This window comes from Lissotriton vulgaris, chromosome 2_1, assembly GCF_964263255.1.
Source record: "Lissotriton vulgaris chromosome 2_1, aLisVul1.2, whole genome shotgun sequence".
NCBI classification, from domain to species: Eukaryota; Metazoa; Chordata; class Amphibia; order Caudata; family Salamandridae; genus Lissotriton; species Lissotriton vulgaris.
The window spans coordinates 610,647,367-610,667,922 of record NC_141687.1 but is presented as its reverse complement, the minus strand read 5'-3'; the positions used below and the strand labels follow the sequence as shown (position 1 = coordinate 610,667,922).

The 20,556-nt window shown below is 46.5% G+C and overlaps 1 protein-coding gene across 2 annotated transcripts in view; it reads left to right on the top strand.

The window, feature by feature from the left end:
• The window catches only part of SPOCD1 (SPOC domain containing 1), a 1,145,204-nt gene that overhangs the window by 838,279 nt on the left and 286,369 nt on the right, over positions 1-20,556 (top strand). For both annotated transcript variants that reach the window (XM_086958641.1, XM_086958642.1), the window contains exon 10: positions 77-197. In XM_086958641.1, coding sequence (XP_086814767.1) covers positions 77-197 — 121 coding nt within the window. The remainder of the gene's footprint in view (positions 1-76; positions 198-20,556) is intronic.

Sequence of the window (20,556 nt, the reverse complement as noted above, 5' to 3'; positions counted from 1 at the left end):
TGTCATATTTTTTCTCGGAATGTCAGGGGTATAGTGAGAGTCAGTCTTTCTGAGGATGACATATCTATCTCTTTAGTGCACAGTATCGCTCACAGAAAGTGTGCCAGGGCCCAATGCTGCAGCCAAGCCCAAGAAGAAAAGCCTGAAATTTCAGCCCGTTGGTCCCCTGCTAGATCCTGACTGCTTCATCTGCTCTGGTAAGAACGAGGGTGATCAAAGATGCATGCCGGTCTTTCAGGAGGAACTTGCTTGTTGAGTAACTTCACTGTCTCTGTGTATTCCAGTCGGTCTTTAATGCTGAAAGAGATACAAAGATCAGATAATCTCAATCTGTGTTTCATTGTGAGATGAGATATAGAGTGGGGAAATCTCAATATTATTGGGTGGTGGAGCACAGTATCACTAAGAGGGCAGAGTATTGTCAGGCCCTTTAGTAGGAGAAGGCTAATGGTTGGAATAATTCTGAGTCAGTAATGGTTGGAGTATATGAGTGTTTATGGAAGACCACAAAGAGAGCTGACGTACAGACGATTCTGGTACAGACGATTCTGGGTTTAATAATGAATGAAAAAAGTTTAATAAGGTTATATATGTTTTATGTCTTTTAGTTAATGAGTTTTAATGTGATTTAATTGATGAACTTGTGCTTTTATGATCTGTATGTACATAGATCGAATAAAGATTTAAATTGAATTGAATTGCATATTCCTAAGTTCTCTGTAAGTCTCCTGTATTTTGACCCTTATATTTTTATGTCTAAGTGCACATGACACTCATTTGTGTCTCCTGGGACAGCTGAATTATAGATTGAGACCCAGAGCAAGGCTCTCCAGTCAGGAGCGGCACACCATGAATGTCCTTTATTATGAGTGTGACTACTGCGAGCTGAAGTGGATTGGCCTAGATGGACAGTGATGACTTTGTGTTGATTTATAGTGGTCTGCCAATCCTTTTTACTTGTTTCCTCCATTTGGCAGTTGGTCTACTTGTCTCTCCTGCTAAGATGGTCTTCTAGTCTTCTGCACTCCGAATATTTGCTGCATGGATTCAAGTATATGACAACTTAGTTAAATTGTTGATTCAAGAAAGCTGAGTAGAAGAGCCAAAAATGGGAGATGGGAGAGGAAGATTCAGTATTAATTAAATAACCCTCAAATAGACACAGTGGTTGAAGTCTTAGGTGTTGGTGACATCTACTCCATCTCTGACATTTTTATTATTTCTATCGTAAGAGACGTTGAGATTTCCATTACTGTATCCCTGTTGAAATAAGTAGAGAAAAGCGATCAAGTTTGTACCAATTTATCTGATCAATCATGAACTATAGCTTTCAGCTTTTCCATTGCATAGATATTCCACATCTTTTACCATACTATGCTCAACGCCGGAAGATTAGGTGATTTCAAAAATTGGGTTCCAAACAGTCTGGCTGCCAGGAACATATGTGTCCCTGTCATCTATGGAGGTTGCTCATCCGTCCCCGGGTTTACCATTGATGAACGATATGGCACCAGTGTCTATTTCGACGTCGACAATGTCGTCAATGGAACAAAGAACAACGGAATAATCCAAATCTCCTCTTTTAACTCCATCCCATACTTAGCCAAGTAAAATCACCCCTCCGTTACCAACTCACCTTCTAGATTAAGAAGATTATGAAGAGAATGGTAGTTCGGGGTGTCGCACAGCCCCTCTGAGCTTCATGTTAAGTGTCAGCCAGATGGTAATGAGGAGGAATCTATGACCAATATTACTATGATCTTCAGGAACGTTATCACGAGCATCAGTACGAAGAGGAAATGATTGCTTTACCATCATCCTCAGTTTCAGATTTGCATTGTATGTTAACTGACTACCACAGGCGTATTTTCTCCTTCTGCACATGATACAGCCCCATCATCCCCTCTTCCGAAATAACCAACTAAGCCATCTTCACTATCTTTGCCTACAAGACGGCTGCCAGGGTCTCCCCCAGAGCTGTGCACACCACAAAATTCATTTAAAAAAAATAATAATTTTTGGTCCTCATCCGTCAATGAGTAGAAACAGAGCTATTGAATTTGCTCCCTTAACCTCCCTCTCGATGGTACCAGCTGGAGCACTCTGTAGCTAATTGGTAGTGCTTTTACACAGAACCTCGCTGCATAAATGGTCTGATACGTGGGCGCCCTTCAGAACCGGGGAGGTAAAGTATATAGAGTGTAAAGGCTCAATCATTGGACCAAGCTGTTAATTTAGCAGGAGGAAAGCCAAGCCTCACACTGGCACCAAAAATCTAGCCTATTTTCTCTGTTGTTTATAGGGATCTATTTCTCCAGTTTAACTCTGTCTAATTACATAGTATAATTAACAGCGATAACCCACTCTGAAAAAGAAGGGGAATTATCCTGTATCCATCGTTTGCAAACTTCTCTTCTGAATTAGATAAAACGATAACTTATTCACCCATCTAGGGAGCGCCTCACATTCTGGTAATAAGCCAAAAAACACTAAAAGCCGGCTTGCCTGAATGTTAAGACCCAACATGGCTCCAATACCTTTAATTACCTCTGCCACGTGGTGTCAGGTGTCATGTGTCATGTGGTGTCATGTGTCATGTAGTGTCATGTCATGTCATGTCATATGGTGTAATGTGTCATCATGTGTCATGTGGTGTCATGTGTACCGTCGACGAAGGCACCAACGACGACGATGGATATTCAGTCGACGACGACACCGTCGACGACGTCATCGTCTGCACTATGGAAGCAATCAGAGCTGATTTCTCCGTCGTCAGCTACCATTCAGCCGTCTACGATCCCACCATCGAAAACTGGGCCATTAACACCAGCAGACGGCTTGCATCAAACCCCTCTAGGAAAAAAGGGCACAAAAAAGCCAATAACACCAGACTTAACGTCTCCCAGTAGGGTGCAAAGGATGCCCCCAACTTGCCTACTGCAGGACGAGGACTCAGACGAGGATCAGGACGGACAGGCCACCAGTCCTTCACACCTAATAGTGAAGTGCCAAAGCACTGATGATGAGGGGGGTGAAGTGGAATTTACAGAAGAGACTGAGCATTCACAAGTCCATACGCAAGTCACACCAATGGTATGCCTTCCAGTGTCTATAGTTTCAGACTTGCAGTTCTTGATTCAAGACTACAAGCAGCGATTTCCTGAATAGACCTCTGCTCCATCAACGGGGACAAATCCAGCTTCATCTGGACCGACGCCATCTTCACGGCCTAGACCATCACCATTAATGATCCGTCAGGAAAGAGAGCCAGTGCAGGATATCCCGTCTTTTGACGAGGAAGTTGAAGAACCGGAGGATGGAGAGGTCCGAGATGACCAGTCTGACCATAGAGACGATGAGGACTACATCGCTCCTTCTCCTGCCACACCTGAGCCCACTACCTCAGACTCACCGCCAGTGGACATTGGCGGACTTCACAACTTAGTGGAGAGAGCGGCCAAAAGATTCCATATGACGATGGAATCTTATAAAACAGACTGTTTCCTGTATGATTTTAAAGACCCGGTAAAGAAAACAACCAGATCAATTCCTATCATTGACCACATATGGGAGCAGGGAAAACAGCTGATGCAGACACCAGCCTCAGTCTAAGTAGTGGTACCACGGCTGGACAAAACATATAAGGCACCAACAACAGCGCCAGCCTGCCTTACTGGTCATCCCAAGCCAGATTCTGTGGTTACCCAGGCGGCACAGAAAAATTCTAGGAATCCGTCATCTCCATTGTCAGTTCCACCGGACAAGGAGGGCAGGAAACTAGACAGTATTGGTAAACGCTTTTCCTCCACGTCGGCCATGACTGTGAAAGTAGCTAATTCCATTGCGCTACTGGGCCGCTACAACAGGCAATTGTGGGAGGATATTGTTCCGTATCTGGTGGAGCTACCAGACACAGTGAAAGAGGAGGTTCAATCACTCCTTAAAGAGGGCCAAACATCAGCATCTGAACTTATTGATTGTGCGATGGATGTTGCAATGACCGGCTTCAGACAGCTGGCAGGGGCTGCGGTCTTGCAAATGCAGGGTTGGCTTAAAGCTACATCTTTCCGCCAAGAGGTCCAAACTAAGGTACTGGACATGCCTTAAGATGGCCAATACCTCTTTGGAGAGAAAATCGACGAGGCCCTACAAACGATCAAGAAAGATACTGACACGGCAAAGGCGCTTGGCACACTACAGTTTAGGAGCCAGTCCTTTCAAATGAGCAGGGGTAGAGGTCAATCCTCTTACAAAGGATCTTACCAAAACAAATCCACATACTCCTATAATCAGGGCCGATCGCAATACGAACAGTGACAGCAGCAACAAGGTCGCCAGACCTCGTATGGAAAGTCCAACTACAGGGGAAAAAAACAAAGGAAAACCACTGGCGGACGCCAATGACCTTTTCCAGCAGCCAGTCCGTCCACAATCTAATTTTTTCAAACTTGGAGGAAAACTGACACACTTCCTCAACAATTGGAGATCAATTACAACAGATCGGTGGGTGCTCCAATTGATCCGATTCGGACATTCCTTGGAATTCACATCAATTCCCCGACAACTCCTCCTCGCAAAATGCAACACAGGAATTTACGATTACTCGTTCAAGAGGTCTCTTCTATGTTGAAGAAAGGAGCAATAGAGCGAGTACCATCAGCTCACAGAGAAAAGGGATTTCATTCCTGCTTCTTTCTGATACAAAAGAAAGGGAAGAAATAGAGGCCCATCTTAGATCTCAGGGCACTCAACGCATTCTTGAAGAGTCAATCGTTCCGCATGGTTACGATCCAGGAGATTTTGGGGTTACTAGAGGAAGGGGACTTTATGACATCTTTAGATCTGCAAGACGCATATTACCACATCCCTATTCACAAAGGCCACAGGAAATTCCTCAGATTCGCAGTGGCAAGTCAACACTATCAATCCTGTGTCCTCCCATTTGGCCTCAAGTCGGCACCTCGGATATTCACCAAGTGCCTCTCTCCAGTGGCGGCTTTCCTACGACAGCATGGACACCAGGTCTTCCCATATCTGGACGACTGGCTGGAGAAAGCACCATCTATGAAAGGCGCAGCCAAGTACTTCAGCGCCTGTCTCAATCTTTTCCAGCACCTGGGCCTGACGCTCAATCACGAGAAGTCTACTCTACAGCCCTCCCGAGTTCTTACCTTTCTCGGGGCGACATTGCATACGAAATGTTCAAAAGCATTCCAATCTCAGGAGAGAAAGCACAAGCTTATCACTCTGGCCACCGCAGTAGACTCGAAGAAAAATGTACTGGTCCGTACTTTCAAGTCCCTCTTGGGGATAATGTCCTTGTGTGTCCTGCTTATTCCCCACTGTCGGCTCAGAATGCGCCCACTGCAGGAGGCCTTGACCAGGCAATGGACTCAAAGCACAGGTTCTTTCGATGATCGCATTGTGATAACTCAACAAATGACCAAGGCCTTACTCTGGTGGAGGTCGCTCAAGAACCTCTCACAAGGGCTACCATTCCTGCTTCCTGCAGCCCCACATGTGGTAACAACGCACGCCTCTCTAGAGGGATGGGGAGCTGTCCTCCAGGAGTTGCAGATCAGCGGCAAGTGGACGGACCAGGAAAAGCAGCTCCATATCAAACTCCTAGAGCTGAGGGCAGTTTTTCTAGCTCTGCAGGCTTTCCTACCACGCATCAAGAACTCCCCAGTGCTCGTCAGGACCGACAACACTACAACGATGCACTACTTGAACAAGCAGGGAGGAACACGTTCGCTCACACTATCTCGCGAATCGCAGAAAATCTGGAACTGGCTTGTGCTCCACAGTATCACGTTAAAAGCGGAGTATGTCCCAGGCAAGGACAACGTCATAGCAGATGCTCTAAGCAGACAGAGATCTATGTCTCACGAATGGGAGCTCGACCAAGAGGTACTAGATCACATCTTTTCGGAATGGGGGACACCGCAGATCGAGCTTTTTTGCCACCAGGGAGAACGCCAAATGCCGCAACTTCGCAAGTTGGCATCCCCAGTTAAGGTCCCTCGGAAATGCATTTTCCATTGCTTGGCGCAACGTGTTTGCGTACGCCTTTCCGCCATTCCCCCTGATACCAAGAGTCCTCAGAAAGATGAAGACAGAGCACTGCACTCTGATTCTGATTTCCCCGTTCTGGCCGAGGCAGCATTGGTTCACGGACCTCCATCGCCTCTCAGTTCAGCCGCCATTCCGTCTGTGTCAACATCCATCTTTGCTCACGATGTCCAACGGCCAAGTACAGCACCTGAATCTGAAATCACTCTGGTTATCGGCTTGGCTCCTGAGTACCGAGAGTTCTGCCAGCTAGGCATCCCGCAGGAGTGCAAAGATGTCCTCGCGAAGGCAAGAGCGGAGAGCACAAACAAAACCTATTCCTTAAAGTGGAAACGCTTTTGCATCTGGTGTAAGGACAAAGGTCTACATCCCTTTCAGGCTACTCCGGAGCAACTACTACCATACCTGCTACACCTGGCACAGTCGGGCCTTGCGCACGCCTCCATCAGAGTTCATTTGGCGGCGATTTCACGGTATACAAGAACTTCAAAAGATCCCTCTCTCTGGTCACACAGGTTAATAAAACAGTTCCTTAAAGGACTCTATAGATCCTTTCCTCGGCCACGGAGGGTTCCACCAACATGGCATCTCAATGTGGTCCTCAATCAATTGATGAAACACCCTTTCGAGCCCATTCACAGGGCAGACGTCAAATACATCTCCTGGAAAACAGCCCTCCTACTGGCACTGACCTCAGCAAGAAGGGTCAGTGAACTACAGGCTCTTTCCATGCAAAATCCCTTCATGCAGTTTTAGGAAGACAGAGTGGTTTTAAGAACTAATCCTCGGTTTATTCCTAAGGTCCCGTCGGACTTCCATTTAAATGAGCCTGTAGTCCTCCGATCATTCTTCCCAAATCCCAGCACTGCAGCTGAAAGAACTCTGCACTCTTTGGACCTGAAAAGGTGTCTTAAATTTTACCTTGACAAAACAGTTCAGGAAAACTAATCAGCTATTCATCGCTTTTAGTAGACCAAGGAAAGGCATGCCGCTTTCCAAACAAAGTATTTTAAGATGGATATCTTCGACAATTGCCTTTTGCCACGACAGAGCCGGACGGCCATTGCACTCCAAAGTAAGAGCTCATTCTACAAGAGCTGTGTCCACATCGGCTGCACTGTTCGCTGGGGTGCCAATACTGGACATCTGCAGAGCAGCGACATGGAAGTCGCCGCATACCTTCACCAGGCACTACTGCCTGGATATGGAACTGATGCAGGATGCAGCAGTGGGCCAGGCTGTGCTTCGCCATCTACTCCAATGAGGTGAGCCTTCCTCCTTCCCGCCATCCTTCGCTGGTATGCACATTTATTTACTTATTTCTTGTTATTTATTGATGGCTCATAGTCGCATGATATGTATTATCTAAAAACTGGTATATGCTGTTCCATCAGAAATGTGCTTAATGTATTGCTTGCTACTCTGATTCAGGCATGTGAATCTATGAAAGACACCCATAATACTGATAAGAAATGCGTTACTGACCTGTAACTGCAGTTATCCAGTATTGGTGTCTTTTCATAGATTCACATGCAACACTCCCGCCTTCCCTGGAAGGACTCACTTATTTCTCTAACAGTATTACGCCTACCTAGCTTGGTGCGTACGAAAATCTGAGAGACTGAGGCTCCTGACAGGAAGGTTCTAGAGGGAGGTGATAGCTGATTGGCTACCTTCTGGAGTTTGGTCCTTTTTACAAAAGGACATAGATAGGCTACTAAGATGAGGCCCTTAGGCCTATTTTTCTATATATGTCTATAGGACATTACTTTTCTATGTACCGGAGACTCCCGTCTCGACGACGGGGAATGATTCAGGCATATGAATCTATGAAAGACACCAATACTGGATAACTGCAGTTACAGGTAAGTAACGCATTTCATATTGAACAGCTGCCCAAGAAGTCAAAGCGGAAGCTAACAAGGTTCTCCATGAAGGGGAGCGCACTTCTAGCTAAATAATAGATTGTGCCATGGACATTGCTACCAAGGGATTTAGACAGTTGGCTGGTGCTGCAGTCCTCAGACGTCAAGGATGGCTAAAAACTACATCATTCCATCCTGAGGTTTGAACCAAATCCTAGAACTTCTCTAGGATGGGCAAGCCCTCTTTGGGAACCATGTAGATGAGGCTCTTCCAGCCATCAAAAAAGATACTGATACAGCTTGGTCCTTAGGGACGTTGCAGTTTTGCAAATCTCCTTTTCGAGGCTCAATAGGAAAAGGACAACCTTCTTACAGAGGAGGTTATCAGTAATACAAATATCCCTCTTATTCTACCTCCTACCAACCTTATCGGGCCCAATACCAACAAAGGCAACCACCTCAATCCTCATATTCAAGATCGTAGCCTAAAGGAAAATCAAGATGAGCAGGCAAGGATCCCAATAGTTTTCCCCCTAGTTTGCCTTGGAACAACAAGGAAGAGGCTTTTATTCCTGCTTCTTTTTATTTTGCAAAAAGTCAATGCAGTGGCATCCGATCCTGAACCTCAGATATCTCAACACTTTTATGGGAAAACAAACCTTCACAATGGTCACTCTACAGGAGGTTCTTCAGCTCTTGAACCAATGACATGTTATGAAAACCTTCAATCTCCAAGATGTGTATCTACACATTCCTATAAACCCAAAACACAGAAAATATCTCAGGTTTACAGTAGCCGGGGGCCATTATAAATTCAAAGTGCGTCCCATTGTCCTCAAATCAGCACTCTGCATTTTTACGAAGTGCCTTGCTCCGTTGGCAGTTTACCTCAGACTACATCACCATCAACTCTTTCATATTTATATGACTAGCTCGCCAAGGCACCTACAGTGACAGCTGCACAAGCTTCCACCACAGCTTGCACAGATCTGTTCCAAAGGCTAGGACTCACACACAGCAAGGAAAAACCCAACCTGTTCTCGTCACAGACAATAATGTTTTTGGGGGCAGTACTAGACACAGCATCCTCAACGGCATATCCCACTCCAGAACAACAGAAGCGGCTAATTTTATTGGCGAAACTCTTCGAAGCAAAAAAGTTTCTTTCGTTTCACTGCTACAAATCCAGTTTATTGATGGTGTCATCATGCATCCCTCTGGTTCCCTTTTATCTGTTAAGAATGCAACCTCTCCAGGAGGAACTGGACTAGCAGCAATTCTTCCATATCTCTTCCACTTGGCACAGTCAGGCTTGTCTCATTCCCCCGTCAAAGTCCTAGCGGCCATTTCTCATTTCAGGTGCTCTTCCGCACCTCAGTTTCTTAAAGGCCTTTTCTGGACATTTCCTCTAATTTGGCCTCCAACTCCACAAATGCAGCTAAATACTGCTCTGTCTCAAGTAATGAAACATCCCTTTGAGCCGATCCATGAAGCAGATATCAAGTTTCTTTGCTGGAAATTGGCTTTTCTTCTCACCATCACAGCAACCAGAAAAGTTAGTGAAATCCAGTTGTTTACTATTGAAGACCCCTTTTTCCAGTTCAGAGACGAAAGGGTATTACTCCGAACAAACCCTAAATTAATTTCCAAAGTACCTACAGGCTTTCACCTTACGGAACCAGTCATTCTCAAAATCTTTTTTTCCCAATCCTACTACATACATCAGCACAAGAATGCTTCATATTGATGTCAGATGATGTCTTAGGTTTTACTTGGCCAGGACTAAAGACTTTTGCAAAACAACTCCGCTCTTTGTGGCCTTCAGTGCTTCTAGAAAGGGGATTCCACTCTCAAAACAAAGGCATTTCTAGATGGATTTCCAGTACCATTCAGTTTTCCCACCAGCAATGGGTAGACCCTTAACTGCAAGAGCTTGTGCATATTCTACTAGATCGATTTTCACTTCTTCAATTTTGTTTGCTGGTGTCCCTCTTCTGGTTATTTGCTGTTCAACAACATGGAACAACAGACGCACATTTATTCAACACTACTGCCTGGATGTGGCAGTGGGCTAACTAGTGCTTCTGCACCTGTTCCAATGAAAATAAGGTACCCTGTCTTCCCTCCATTTTTTTTAAACAGACTTTTATTGCATTTTAAGAAACATTTGCCTATATCTCATTGTTCATATTCACATTGGGGGATTATACATTAATCTACCAACTTAAAACTCGCCAGGGGGTACGTTTGCACAGTGGTGAAGAGAGGGGGCGGGCCTGACATGGCACATTGTAAATTTGGGGATTAAGTACCCTTGAGTCATGAGGGTCCCTAGGGGCCAACTAGCCAACCAGCTACCTCCAGTAAGCGCCACAGAGCTGCGTTGCAGAGAGGTATAAAAAGGGGCGTGGACTCTGTACACCTCTCTGCAACACAGCTCCCTGGTGCATATTGGAGGTACCTGGTGGGCTAGTTGGCCCCCAGGGACCCTCAAGATTCAAAGGGACTTAATCCCCCAACTTAAACCGTGCCACAGGGTGCGTTTGCACACTTGTAACATCAGGCCATGCCCCCTCCCTGCACCACTGTGCAAACGCACCCCCTGGTGCGTTGTTAATTGGGGGATTAGGTCCCCTTGAGTCCTGAGGGTCCCCGGGGGCCAACTAGCCCACCGGTACCTCCAGTAGGCGCCACAGAGCTGCATTGCAGAGTGGTATAAAAAGGGGGCATGGCCTTGGACCACCTCTGTGCAACACAGCTCCCTGGCGCTTACTGGAGGTACCGGGTGGGCTAGTTGGCCCCAGGGACCCACCGGATTCAAGGGGACTTAATCCCCAACTTAAAATGCGCCACACATTTGCACACTTCTCACATCAGACCGCGCCCCCTCCCTGCACCACTGTGCAAAGCGCCCCTCGGAGCGTTGTAAATTGGGGGATTAAATCCATTGAGTCCTGAGGGTCCCTGGAGGACAACTAGCCAACAGCTACCTCCAGTAAGCTCCACAGAGCAGCGTCGTGCACGTGTACTGCACGTCGTGCTAAGGGAGTCTCCTCTGAGCTCTGCTCAGTTTCTTTGTATTTCTGGATTTATTTCCACATATTTGTCTCAGAATTATCATTCTGTGAGGGATCTTCCGTTTAGCCATGGCTGATGCTCAAAAAAAGGGACTTTTCAGACCTTGTGCCTCTTGTGGCAAAAAGAGGCTTCATGTGGATGACAGGCATGAGGACTGCCTTTATTGCCTATACCCTGACCATTCAGCAAAGTATTGTAAAGTCTGCCGTACTTTTTCAGCCAAAACTCTCAAGGATAGAGAGGGCCGACTGCTGATATGGTTTCAGAGACTCAAGGACAAGGATCAACCAGTCTCTTCAGGTGAGAGTGAGTGTTCCATTAGGAGTATGCACTCTTCTCCCAAAAGGCCTAGAACATCATCCCCAGGACCATCTGTACAGCCACCTCAAAAGAAGACACCCAAGTCTTCAGAGGTTCGTTCTAAGGCTATTGCTGTGAAGGTTTCTCCACAAGATCCTGCCTTCAAGAAACCTTTGGTGACATCTTCAGCTCTGCCTGTGACAATGTGGACAGCCACTATCTTCACGTCGGTGGCGTAATCTTTAATATCAACGTCGACGACTACTACATTCTCGTCGTCGACGGGTAGGTCTGTTCCATCTCTGATTATTATGGAAAAGTCGTCGAAGGCGCCACCGTCGACGAGTGCCTCATCGTCGACTAAGTCTAAACCGTCGTCGTCGGCAAAATCATCGACGTCGACGAAAGCCTCTTCATCGTCGACGAAATCGTCATCAGCGATGAAAGCCCCATCGTCGACGACAAGTTCATCGTCGATGAAGTCATCGTCGTCGACACCAGCGTCGATGAGAGCGTCAACGAGTCCTTCGACGGCGACCCCAGCGTCGACAAAGCCGTCGATGACGACACCAGCGTCGACGAAGCTGTCGATGATGACACCAGCGTTGACGAAGCCGTCCACGAAGCAACCATCGTCGACGACGCTGCCGTCGATGACGTCGTCATCGACGAAGACACCGTTGACGACGGAGTCTGAGTTGACTGTCAATGTTCCCCCGTCGACGACCGCTCTATTGACGGGTTCGACGACGGTAGAATCGCCTCCATCGAAGTGCACCTATACGCACTTCAGGGTGACTATGCGTACTCTTACGCCGGAGTTGACCTCTCCAAGCAGGGTTCAACCATTCCCCCCAGCTCATCTTCTGGATAATGAGGACAGGATGATTTGGAGTACCAGGAGGAATTCCAACTTCCACAGCCTCCTCAACAGCCTATGGTGTGTCTCCCAGCTTCTATAGTGACAGACCTGCAGTTTCTTATTGCGGACTACAAACAGAGGTTCCCGTCCACTGCTCCGCCTCCGCCAGTGGTGACACCGCCAGTTGTGACACCGCCAGTTGTGACACTGCCACCTAGGCCTCAGCCTACTCCTTTAGTCCTTCGACCAGATCCGACTCCCTCGCGTCCTCTGCCATCTTCTGATGAGGAAGACGAAGAAGAGGAGCAACAACGTGAGGAAGGGGAACTGCAGGACACACAAGACGAATGGGATGAGTATGTGATTCCAGGTCCAGCATCCCCTGTACAGGCACAAGCGGATTCACCCCGGAAGACATTGGGGGATTCCACAACATCCTAGAGAGAGTGGCATTGCGCTTCAAACTCAAAATAACGGCAACAACACAGGATTGCTTCCTTTATGATTTTAAAGAGCCATTCCAAAAGGCGGTACGGTCCATTCCCATCATTGATTACATCTGGGAACAAGGGGAGAAAATAATGCAAAACCCTTCATCTCTGGCTCCAGTGCTGCCCAGACTGGATAAAAAATATAAAGCTCCTGACACAGCCCCAGCATGCCTTATTGGCCATCCAAAGCCGGACTCTGTGATCACCCAGGCAGCACAACGCAGGTCAAAAAATCCTTCGGCTGCATTGGCCGCCAGATAAGGAGGGGCGAAAGCTAGACAACATAGGGAAGAGGTTTTCGTCCATGTCAGCTTTAACAATGCGTGCAGCAAACTCTTTAGCACAGTTGGGACGTTAGAACCGTCAAATGTGGGCATATATCGCTCCATACTTGGATTCGCTTCAAGAGGAGCAGAAAGAAGAGGCGAAGAAGATTCTCCTTGAAGGCGAACGTTCCGCTTCGGAGATGATTGATGTGGCGATGGATATCGCAACCACGGGGTTCCGGCAGCTGGCAGGAGCTGCAGTCCTGAGGCGCCAAGGTTGGCTTAAGGCAACATCTTTCCGGCCTGAAATTCAGACCAAGGTATTGGACATGCCTTATGACGGTCAGCTTCTTTTTGGACAACACATCGATGAGATGCTACAGGGTATCAAGAAAGATACTGATACCGCAAGAGCTCTAGGTACTCTCCAATACAAGAATCCTTCCTTTCGGGGCTCCAGAGGAAGAGGGCAGTCTTCTAGAGGCACCTATCAGGGGTACAAATCCACATACGGCTCAAGCCAATAATACAAACCCCAGTACCAGCAAAGGAGGCAGCAAAACCAGTTGTCCTACAACAAGTCTTCCTTTCGCGGACGAGGGGGAAAGAAGGACGCAGGCAGAAGGCAATGACTTCTCTCTGCCACAGGTCTCCAGTTTCTCTCCACCTTGCAAAGTTGGCGGGAGAATTTCATCCTTCCTTCACAATTGGCGACATATTACAACGGATCGGTGGGTCCTCCAACTTGTTCAGTTCGGACACTCTAGAGTTTTTGGAAACTCCTCCTCAAAAACCGCCAATCCCAATGCGGCACAAAAAACTGCAACTGCTGCAATTGGAACTCTCCCTCATGCTCAAAAAAGGAGCGATAGAAAGAGTCCCCCGGAATCAGAAAGGCAAGGGATTCTACTCCCAATTCTTCCTAATTCGAAAGAAGTAGAAAAAATGGAGACCTATGTTGGACTTGAGAAACCTCAACCAATACCTCAAAAAACAGTCATTCCGTATGGTGTCCATCCAGGAGGTGCTGCAACTCCTCAATGCGAACAACTTTATGGTGTTTTTAGACCTTCAAGACGCATATTTTCATATACCAATCCACAGGACCCACTAACAATTTCTCTGGTTCGAGGTGGCGGGCAAGGATGTATGACGTTAGCACGCATACTATTACCGCGCATACCTTTACAACGCGGTATTTACAACGAATACCGTTACAACGCATAGCGCTTTGAGGTGCTGGATAGTGGTAAGTATAATTTTATATTCCAACTCCAGTCCCCGTGGACACTAGGGAAGGTGTTGGAAATAAAATTAAACTTATTCCCTATCCTAGAGCGCCCCCCAGCGCAATGCGTTGTAATGGTATGCGTGGTAATGCCTGCGTTGTAATGGTAGTGCGTTGTAAAAAATGCGTGCTAAACGTTGTATACCGGCGGGCAAGCACTACCAGTTTCGAGTATTGCCTTTCGACCTAAAGTCGGCACCACACATTTTTAACAAATGTCTAACTCCAGTAGCAGCATACCTCCGCCATCAACATCACCAGGTCTTCCCGTACTTAGACTGGCTCGTCAAGGCACCTACTTTCTTAGGCGTGACCAAGTCCTCCAACTCCTGTCTTCAGCTCTGGGTCTTACTCTCAGACGTCCCAGTGTCTCACTTTCCTCCGAGCTGTCCTAGATATTGCTCAGAGAAAGGCTTTCCCTTCACAGGAACGTCAAGTGAAACTAAGGACCTTGGCCGCCCGGATTCAATCCAAAAAGTCCATCACCGTGCGCCTGTACATGTCCTTGTTAGGGATGATGTCCTCGAACATCCTGTTTGTCCCACACTGCCGCATTCGTATGCGTCCACTTCAGGAGGCGCTATCAGCTCAGTGGATTCAATGCAAGGGATCCTTCGACGACGTCATCCGTATAACTCCTACCATGGTCCAGGCTCTGAGCTGGTGGCTTCATTCATACTTCCTTCATACTTCCAATCTCGCCACATGTGATAACTACTAATGCGTCTTTGGAAGGTTGGGGGGCGTTCCTTCAGGACCTTCAAATCAACGGACAATGGTCCCTGGCAGAGAAATAACTGCACATAAACCTCGAGCAGTTTACCTGGCATTAAAAGCGTTCCTGCCCAGGATCAGAGATTCCCCAGTGCTTGTGAGAACAGACAACACCACCACAATGCACTATCTGAACAAACAAGGGGAAACACGCTCTCTGTCGTTGTCTCAAGAATCTTAAAAAATGTGGAAATGCCTTCTTCAGCACAACATTTCCCTTCGGGCGGAGTACGTCCCAGGGACAAACAATGTCCTGGCGGACTCTCTGAGCAGGCAACGTTCCATGTGCCACGAGTGGGAGCTGGATCATCAACTTCTCAGCTCTGTATTCGCCCGATGGGGCAGGCCTCATCTGGAGCTGTTTGCGGCACAGCACAACGCACAATGCCAACATTACGCAAGCTGGCATCCCCAGAAGGGATCACCGGGGAATGCATTTTCGATCGGATGGTGCAACATCTTTGCGTACGCATTTCCTCCATTTCCCCTGATTCCCAGGGTCCTCCGGAAACTGAAGGCAGAGCATTGCACCCTGATCTTAATAGCACCAGCGTGGCCGCGCCAACACTGGTTTACAGAGCTTCATCTCCTGTCGCTGGAACCGCCAATTCTATTCAAGCCTTGCCCGAATCTCCTTACAATGAACCAAGGGCAAATCCAGCATCCGGATCCAGCATCTCTCAGATTGTCGGCTTGGCTCCTGAGTTCAGAGAGTTTCAACACCTAGATATTCCTCAAGAATGCAGGGCAGTCTTAGCCCGGGCTCGGGCGGACAGTACCAACAAGACGTACTCTCTAAAGTGGAAAAGGTTCTGTGTATGGTGTAAAGCAAATAAGATACACCCCTTTTTATCAACACCTGCACAAATTCTACCTTACCTGCTGCATTTGGCGCACTCAGGATTGGCCCATGCTTCTATTAAGGTCCACCTATTAATATCTCGCTTCAGGCGTTCGTCATCTGGTACTTACCTCTGGTCCGATAGAATGGTTAAGCAAATTTTAAAAGGCCTGTTCAGGACATTCCCTCCAGTGCGAGCTTTACCACCCACCTGGCAATTAAACATTGTACTTGCTCAACTGATGAAACATCCCTTTGAGCCAATACACAGAGCCGACATCAAATACCTGTCTTGGAAAACCGCTCTCTTGCTAGCGCTCACATCAGCAAGGCGTGTAAGTGAGCTGCAAGCCTTCTCAATTCAGGATCCTTTCTTGCAATTCAAGCAGGACAGAATTATCCTACGGACCAACCCTAAATTCAACCTAAAGCTTCCATCTAATTTTCACCTCAATGAACCTATAGTCTTGCGGACTTTCTTCCCAAATCCACTTTCCGCAGCAGAGAGGTCTCTCCACTCTTTAGGCCTCAAGCATTGTCTGAAGGTCTACATTCACCGAACAGAACAGTTTCGGAAATTCAACCAACTTTTTGTCGCCTTCAGCAGGCCCGGAAAGGGTCTTCCTTTGACTAAGCAGAGCATTTCTCATTGGATCTCTGCAGCCATTACTTTCTTCCATCAACAGGTAGGTCATCCTCTGCATTCTAAAGTTCGAGCTCATTCAACCAGAGCTGTCTACACTTCAATGGCGCTCTTTGCAGGAGTGCCCATTATCGACATATGCAGAGCGGCGACGTGAAAGACACCACATACGTTCACCAGGCACTACTGCTTGGATTCTGAACTTATGAAAGATGCAGCAGTGGGTCAAGCTGTGCTCCGTCATCTATTTCACTAGAGGTGAGCCTTCTTTCTTCATCCCACCTTCCTACTGCCTACTTGCACATTTCTCTATTATATTGTTTTGGGTACTTGGTATATTTCACAAATGGTATTCTTATATCGTGTGATTTTACATGTTGTACCATACGAAATGTGCTGGTTATTGCTTGCTACTCTGATTCAGGCATGTGAATCTATGAAAGATACCCATAATACTGGATAAGAAATGCGTTACTTACCTGTAACTGCAGTTATCCAGTATTAGTATCTTTCATAGATTCACACGCAACCCACCCACCTCCCCTGGAAGGGCTCACCTTGGCTCTCTCACTAGGTACTACTTAGCACTGTGCTTACGAAAATCTGAGGGACTAGGGCTCCTTCCAGGAAGGTTCTAGAGGGTGGTGATATCTGATTGGCTCTTGGCCAAAGTTTGGTCCTTTTTACAAAAGGACATGGATATCTTACTAATGAGAGGCCTCTGGCCTATTGCTATGTATATGTCTTTATGACATTACTCTTTTTATATACCGGGGACTCCCACCCCGACGACGGGGAATGATTCAGGCATGTGAATCTATGAAAGATACCCATAATACTGGATAACTGCAGTTACAGGTAAGTAACGCATTTCTTCTTTGGGCCCTGGGGGTCCTTCTGGGACCCCTGAGCAGGCCTAGGGGGTCAGGGTGTTTCTACCCTGCCCCCTTCTCTTGTTTTATATACCTTTGTTTCTCTGTTTTCTAGCAAGTCGCTTCTACTGAGCCACAAGATGGCTGCCAACACTTCCTAGTTTGGAGTGTTGACAGCCAATCACAGTGAAGCTCGTGCATGGGAATTAGGCTCCACCCAGATATCAAAACTTTTATTTTTCCAATTTCTCAGCAACTACTGAACGGATTTACACCATTTAAAAAAAGGTCGCTTTCTGAACCAAGCTCTACCTTTCTGCCAAATTTGGGGTAATTCCGTTCAGCAGTTCGGGCTGTAGCTCGTCGCAAAATTTCCTATAGAAATTAACATGGGGAAAACGCGTTTTGGGACCCCCCTTTGTTCTCAGGCCCCGCATGATGAATCACCCCTACACATTCAGGATAGGAGCTGACCTAAATAGACTTTTCTTTTGGAGAATTTCTCAAAGATTCGTCAAACGACACCAAAGTTATTAGCAATCAAAAAATGCTTTTCCTATGGAAACTAGGTTGTTACTATAACTACCTACCGGCGACCGCCAGTAGGTAAAAAATATATATATATATATATATAACGCTCCAATTTCTCTTCACATGAGAAGAAAACAACAGCACTCGAGGAGTCCTTTCAACCATGCAAGATTTTATTCTGCAGGCACTCTACACAGACGCGTTTCGGCGTGCTGCCTTCGTCAGTGTGGATAACATCAGTGCACACATCACATTGATTTAATAAAGCATTTTTTCAATCATAGAAACAGACAGAGGACAACCCCACTGTGGTCGCTCTGGGCGCCATCTTAGAATGGTACACAAGCACCCATAAGGTATTAACAGGGTGTACAATTGAGCCCATAGATGGGCAAATCCGTACAAACAGTGGGTATAAATGGCATCTAAAATGTTTAAGATATAAACAAAACAAAAAAATCAAGCCGTGGATCGGCTAAGGTCCTCTATCACAATTCATCATGTGATAATCCATCTGTGTGCAAATACATACAACCATACATATAATATTTCGTACCGGACTGTACAACCATATCTCAAGATTGGTCCATCAAAAGTGCATATCTGGGTAATAGTTCAAAATTACTTATATATATATATATCTCAACACCCCAGTACCCCAACACCTAAACACACCCTGAACCCTACTATTACCACCACAGTTTGTTACTATAACTACCTACCGGCGACTGCCAGTAGGTAAAATATATATATATATATATATATATATATATATATATATATATATATATATATATATATATATATATATATATATACTACTATTATAAAGGAAGAACTTTGAACCTTTGAGGCGGGTAAACTCGGGAACCACAGCGCTAATCCAAACACCCGATACATCTTTGTAATTGGCAGGGTCTGTAGATGGACATAGGCTATATAAAATAAAAAAATATACGTTATTTAAAATATTTACCTAAAAAAAAAAAGTAGTCTCTTGGAAGTAGCGCCGGCCGGCCGCGACGTGTGTGCTGACATCAGGAGCCAGGGAGGAGCGGCAGACATCAGCGCGGGGAGGAGCGGCGGACAGGCGGGGAGGAGCGGCGGACAGGCGGTGAGGAGCGGCGGACAGGTGGGGAGGAGCGGTGAGCGGCGGATGAGGTAGGTGAAATACAAGAGCTACAGGCGGGGAGGAGCGGTGAGCGTAGGTGAAATACAGGCGGGGAGGAGCGGTGAGCGTAGGTGAAATACAGGCAGGGAGGAGCGGTGAGCGTAGGTGAAATACAGGCGGGGGGAGCAGTCAGCATTAAATGAAGCAAAAGAGGTAGCAAACCGTGCATTACAAAAGTGAGAATCGTGAGCCAACAAAATACAAGAGCTAGCAAACGGTGCATTACATGAGGAAAAAGTGACACATGCAGGTTACAAAAGCGTACAAACGAAACATAGAGGTATAATACTACAATATATGAAGGAAGGCTCCGGGGGACCCACGGACATTACAAAAGTGAGTGCATTAGAAAAGTGAGAATCATACAAAAGTTAGAGTCGTGAGCCAACAACATACAAGGGGTAACAAACGGTGCATTACATGAGGAAAAAGTGGTGGGGAGGAGCGGTGAGCGTAGGTGAAATACAGGCGGGGAGGAGCAGTGAGCATTAAATGAAGCAAAAGAGGTAGCAAACCGTGCATTACAAAAGTGAGTCGTGAGCCAACAAAATACAACAGCTAGCAAACGGTGTATTACATGAGCAAAATGTGACGTGTGCAGGTTACAAAAGCGTACAAAGGAAACATAGAGGCATAATACTGCAATATATGAAGGAAGGATCCGGGGGACCCACGGACAACGTCGGGGCGGGCGGGGGTCCTGAAGCATGATTGCTCCCGGACAAGGTCGAGACGGGCTGCTAGTATGTATATATATATATATATACATATATATATAGATATATAGATATATATATTGGGGTGTTGATAGATATATATATATCTCAACACCCCAGTACCCCAACACCTAAACACACCCTGAACCCTACTATTACCACCACACCCCTAAAATTACCCCGCACCCAAAACCTAAACTCACCCTGAACCCCAAAAATAACCCTGCACCCCTGAACCTAAACCCACCCTGAACCTAGCAGTTTGGGCTGTAGCTCGTCGCAAAATTTCCTATGGAAATTAACATGGGGAAAACGCGTTTTGGGACCCCCCTTTTTTCTCAGGCCCGCTTGATGAATCACTCCAAAACTTTCAGATTAGGAGCTGACCTGGATAGACTTTTTTTGAGAATTTCGCAAAGATTCGTCAAACGACGCCAAAGTTATTAGCAAATCAAAAAATGCTTTTCCTATGGAAACTAGGTTGTTACTATAACTACCTACATATATATATCTCAACACCCCAGTACCCCAACAACTAAACACACCCTGAACCCTACAATTACCCCCTACACCCCTAAAATTACCCCGCACCCAAAACCTAAACGCACCCTGAACCCCAAAAATACCCCTGCACCCCTAAACCTAAGCCCACCCTGTACCCTAAAATTACCCCTGCACCCCAAAACCTAACCCAACCTGAACCCTAAAATTACCCCTACATCCCTAAAATTACCCCTGCCCCTCAAAACCTAAACACACCCTGAACCCCAAAAATACCCCAGCACC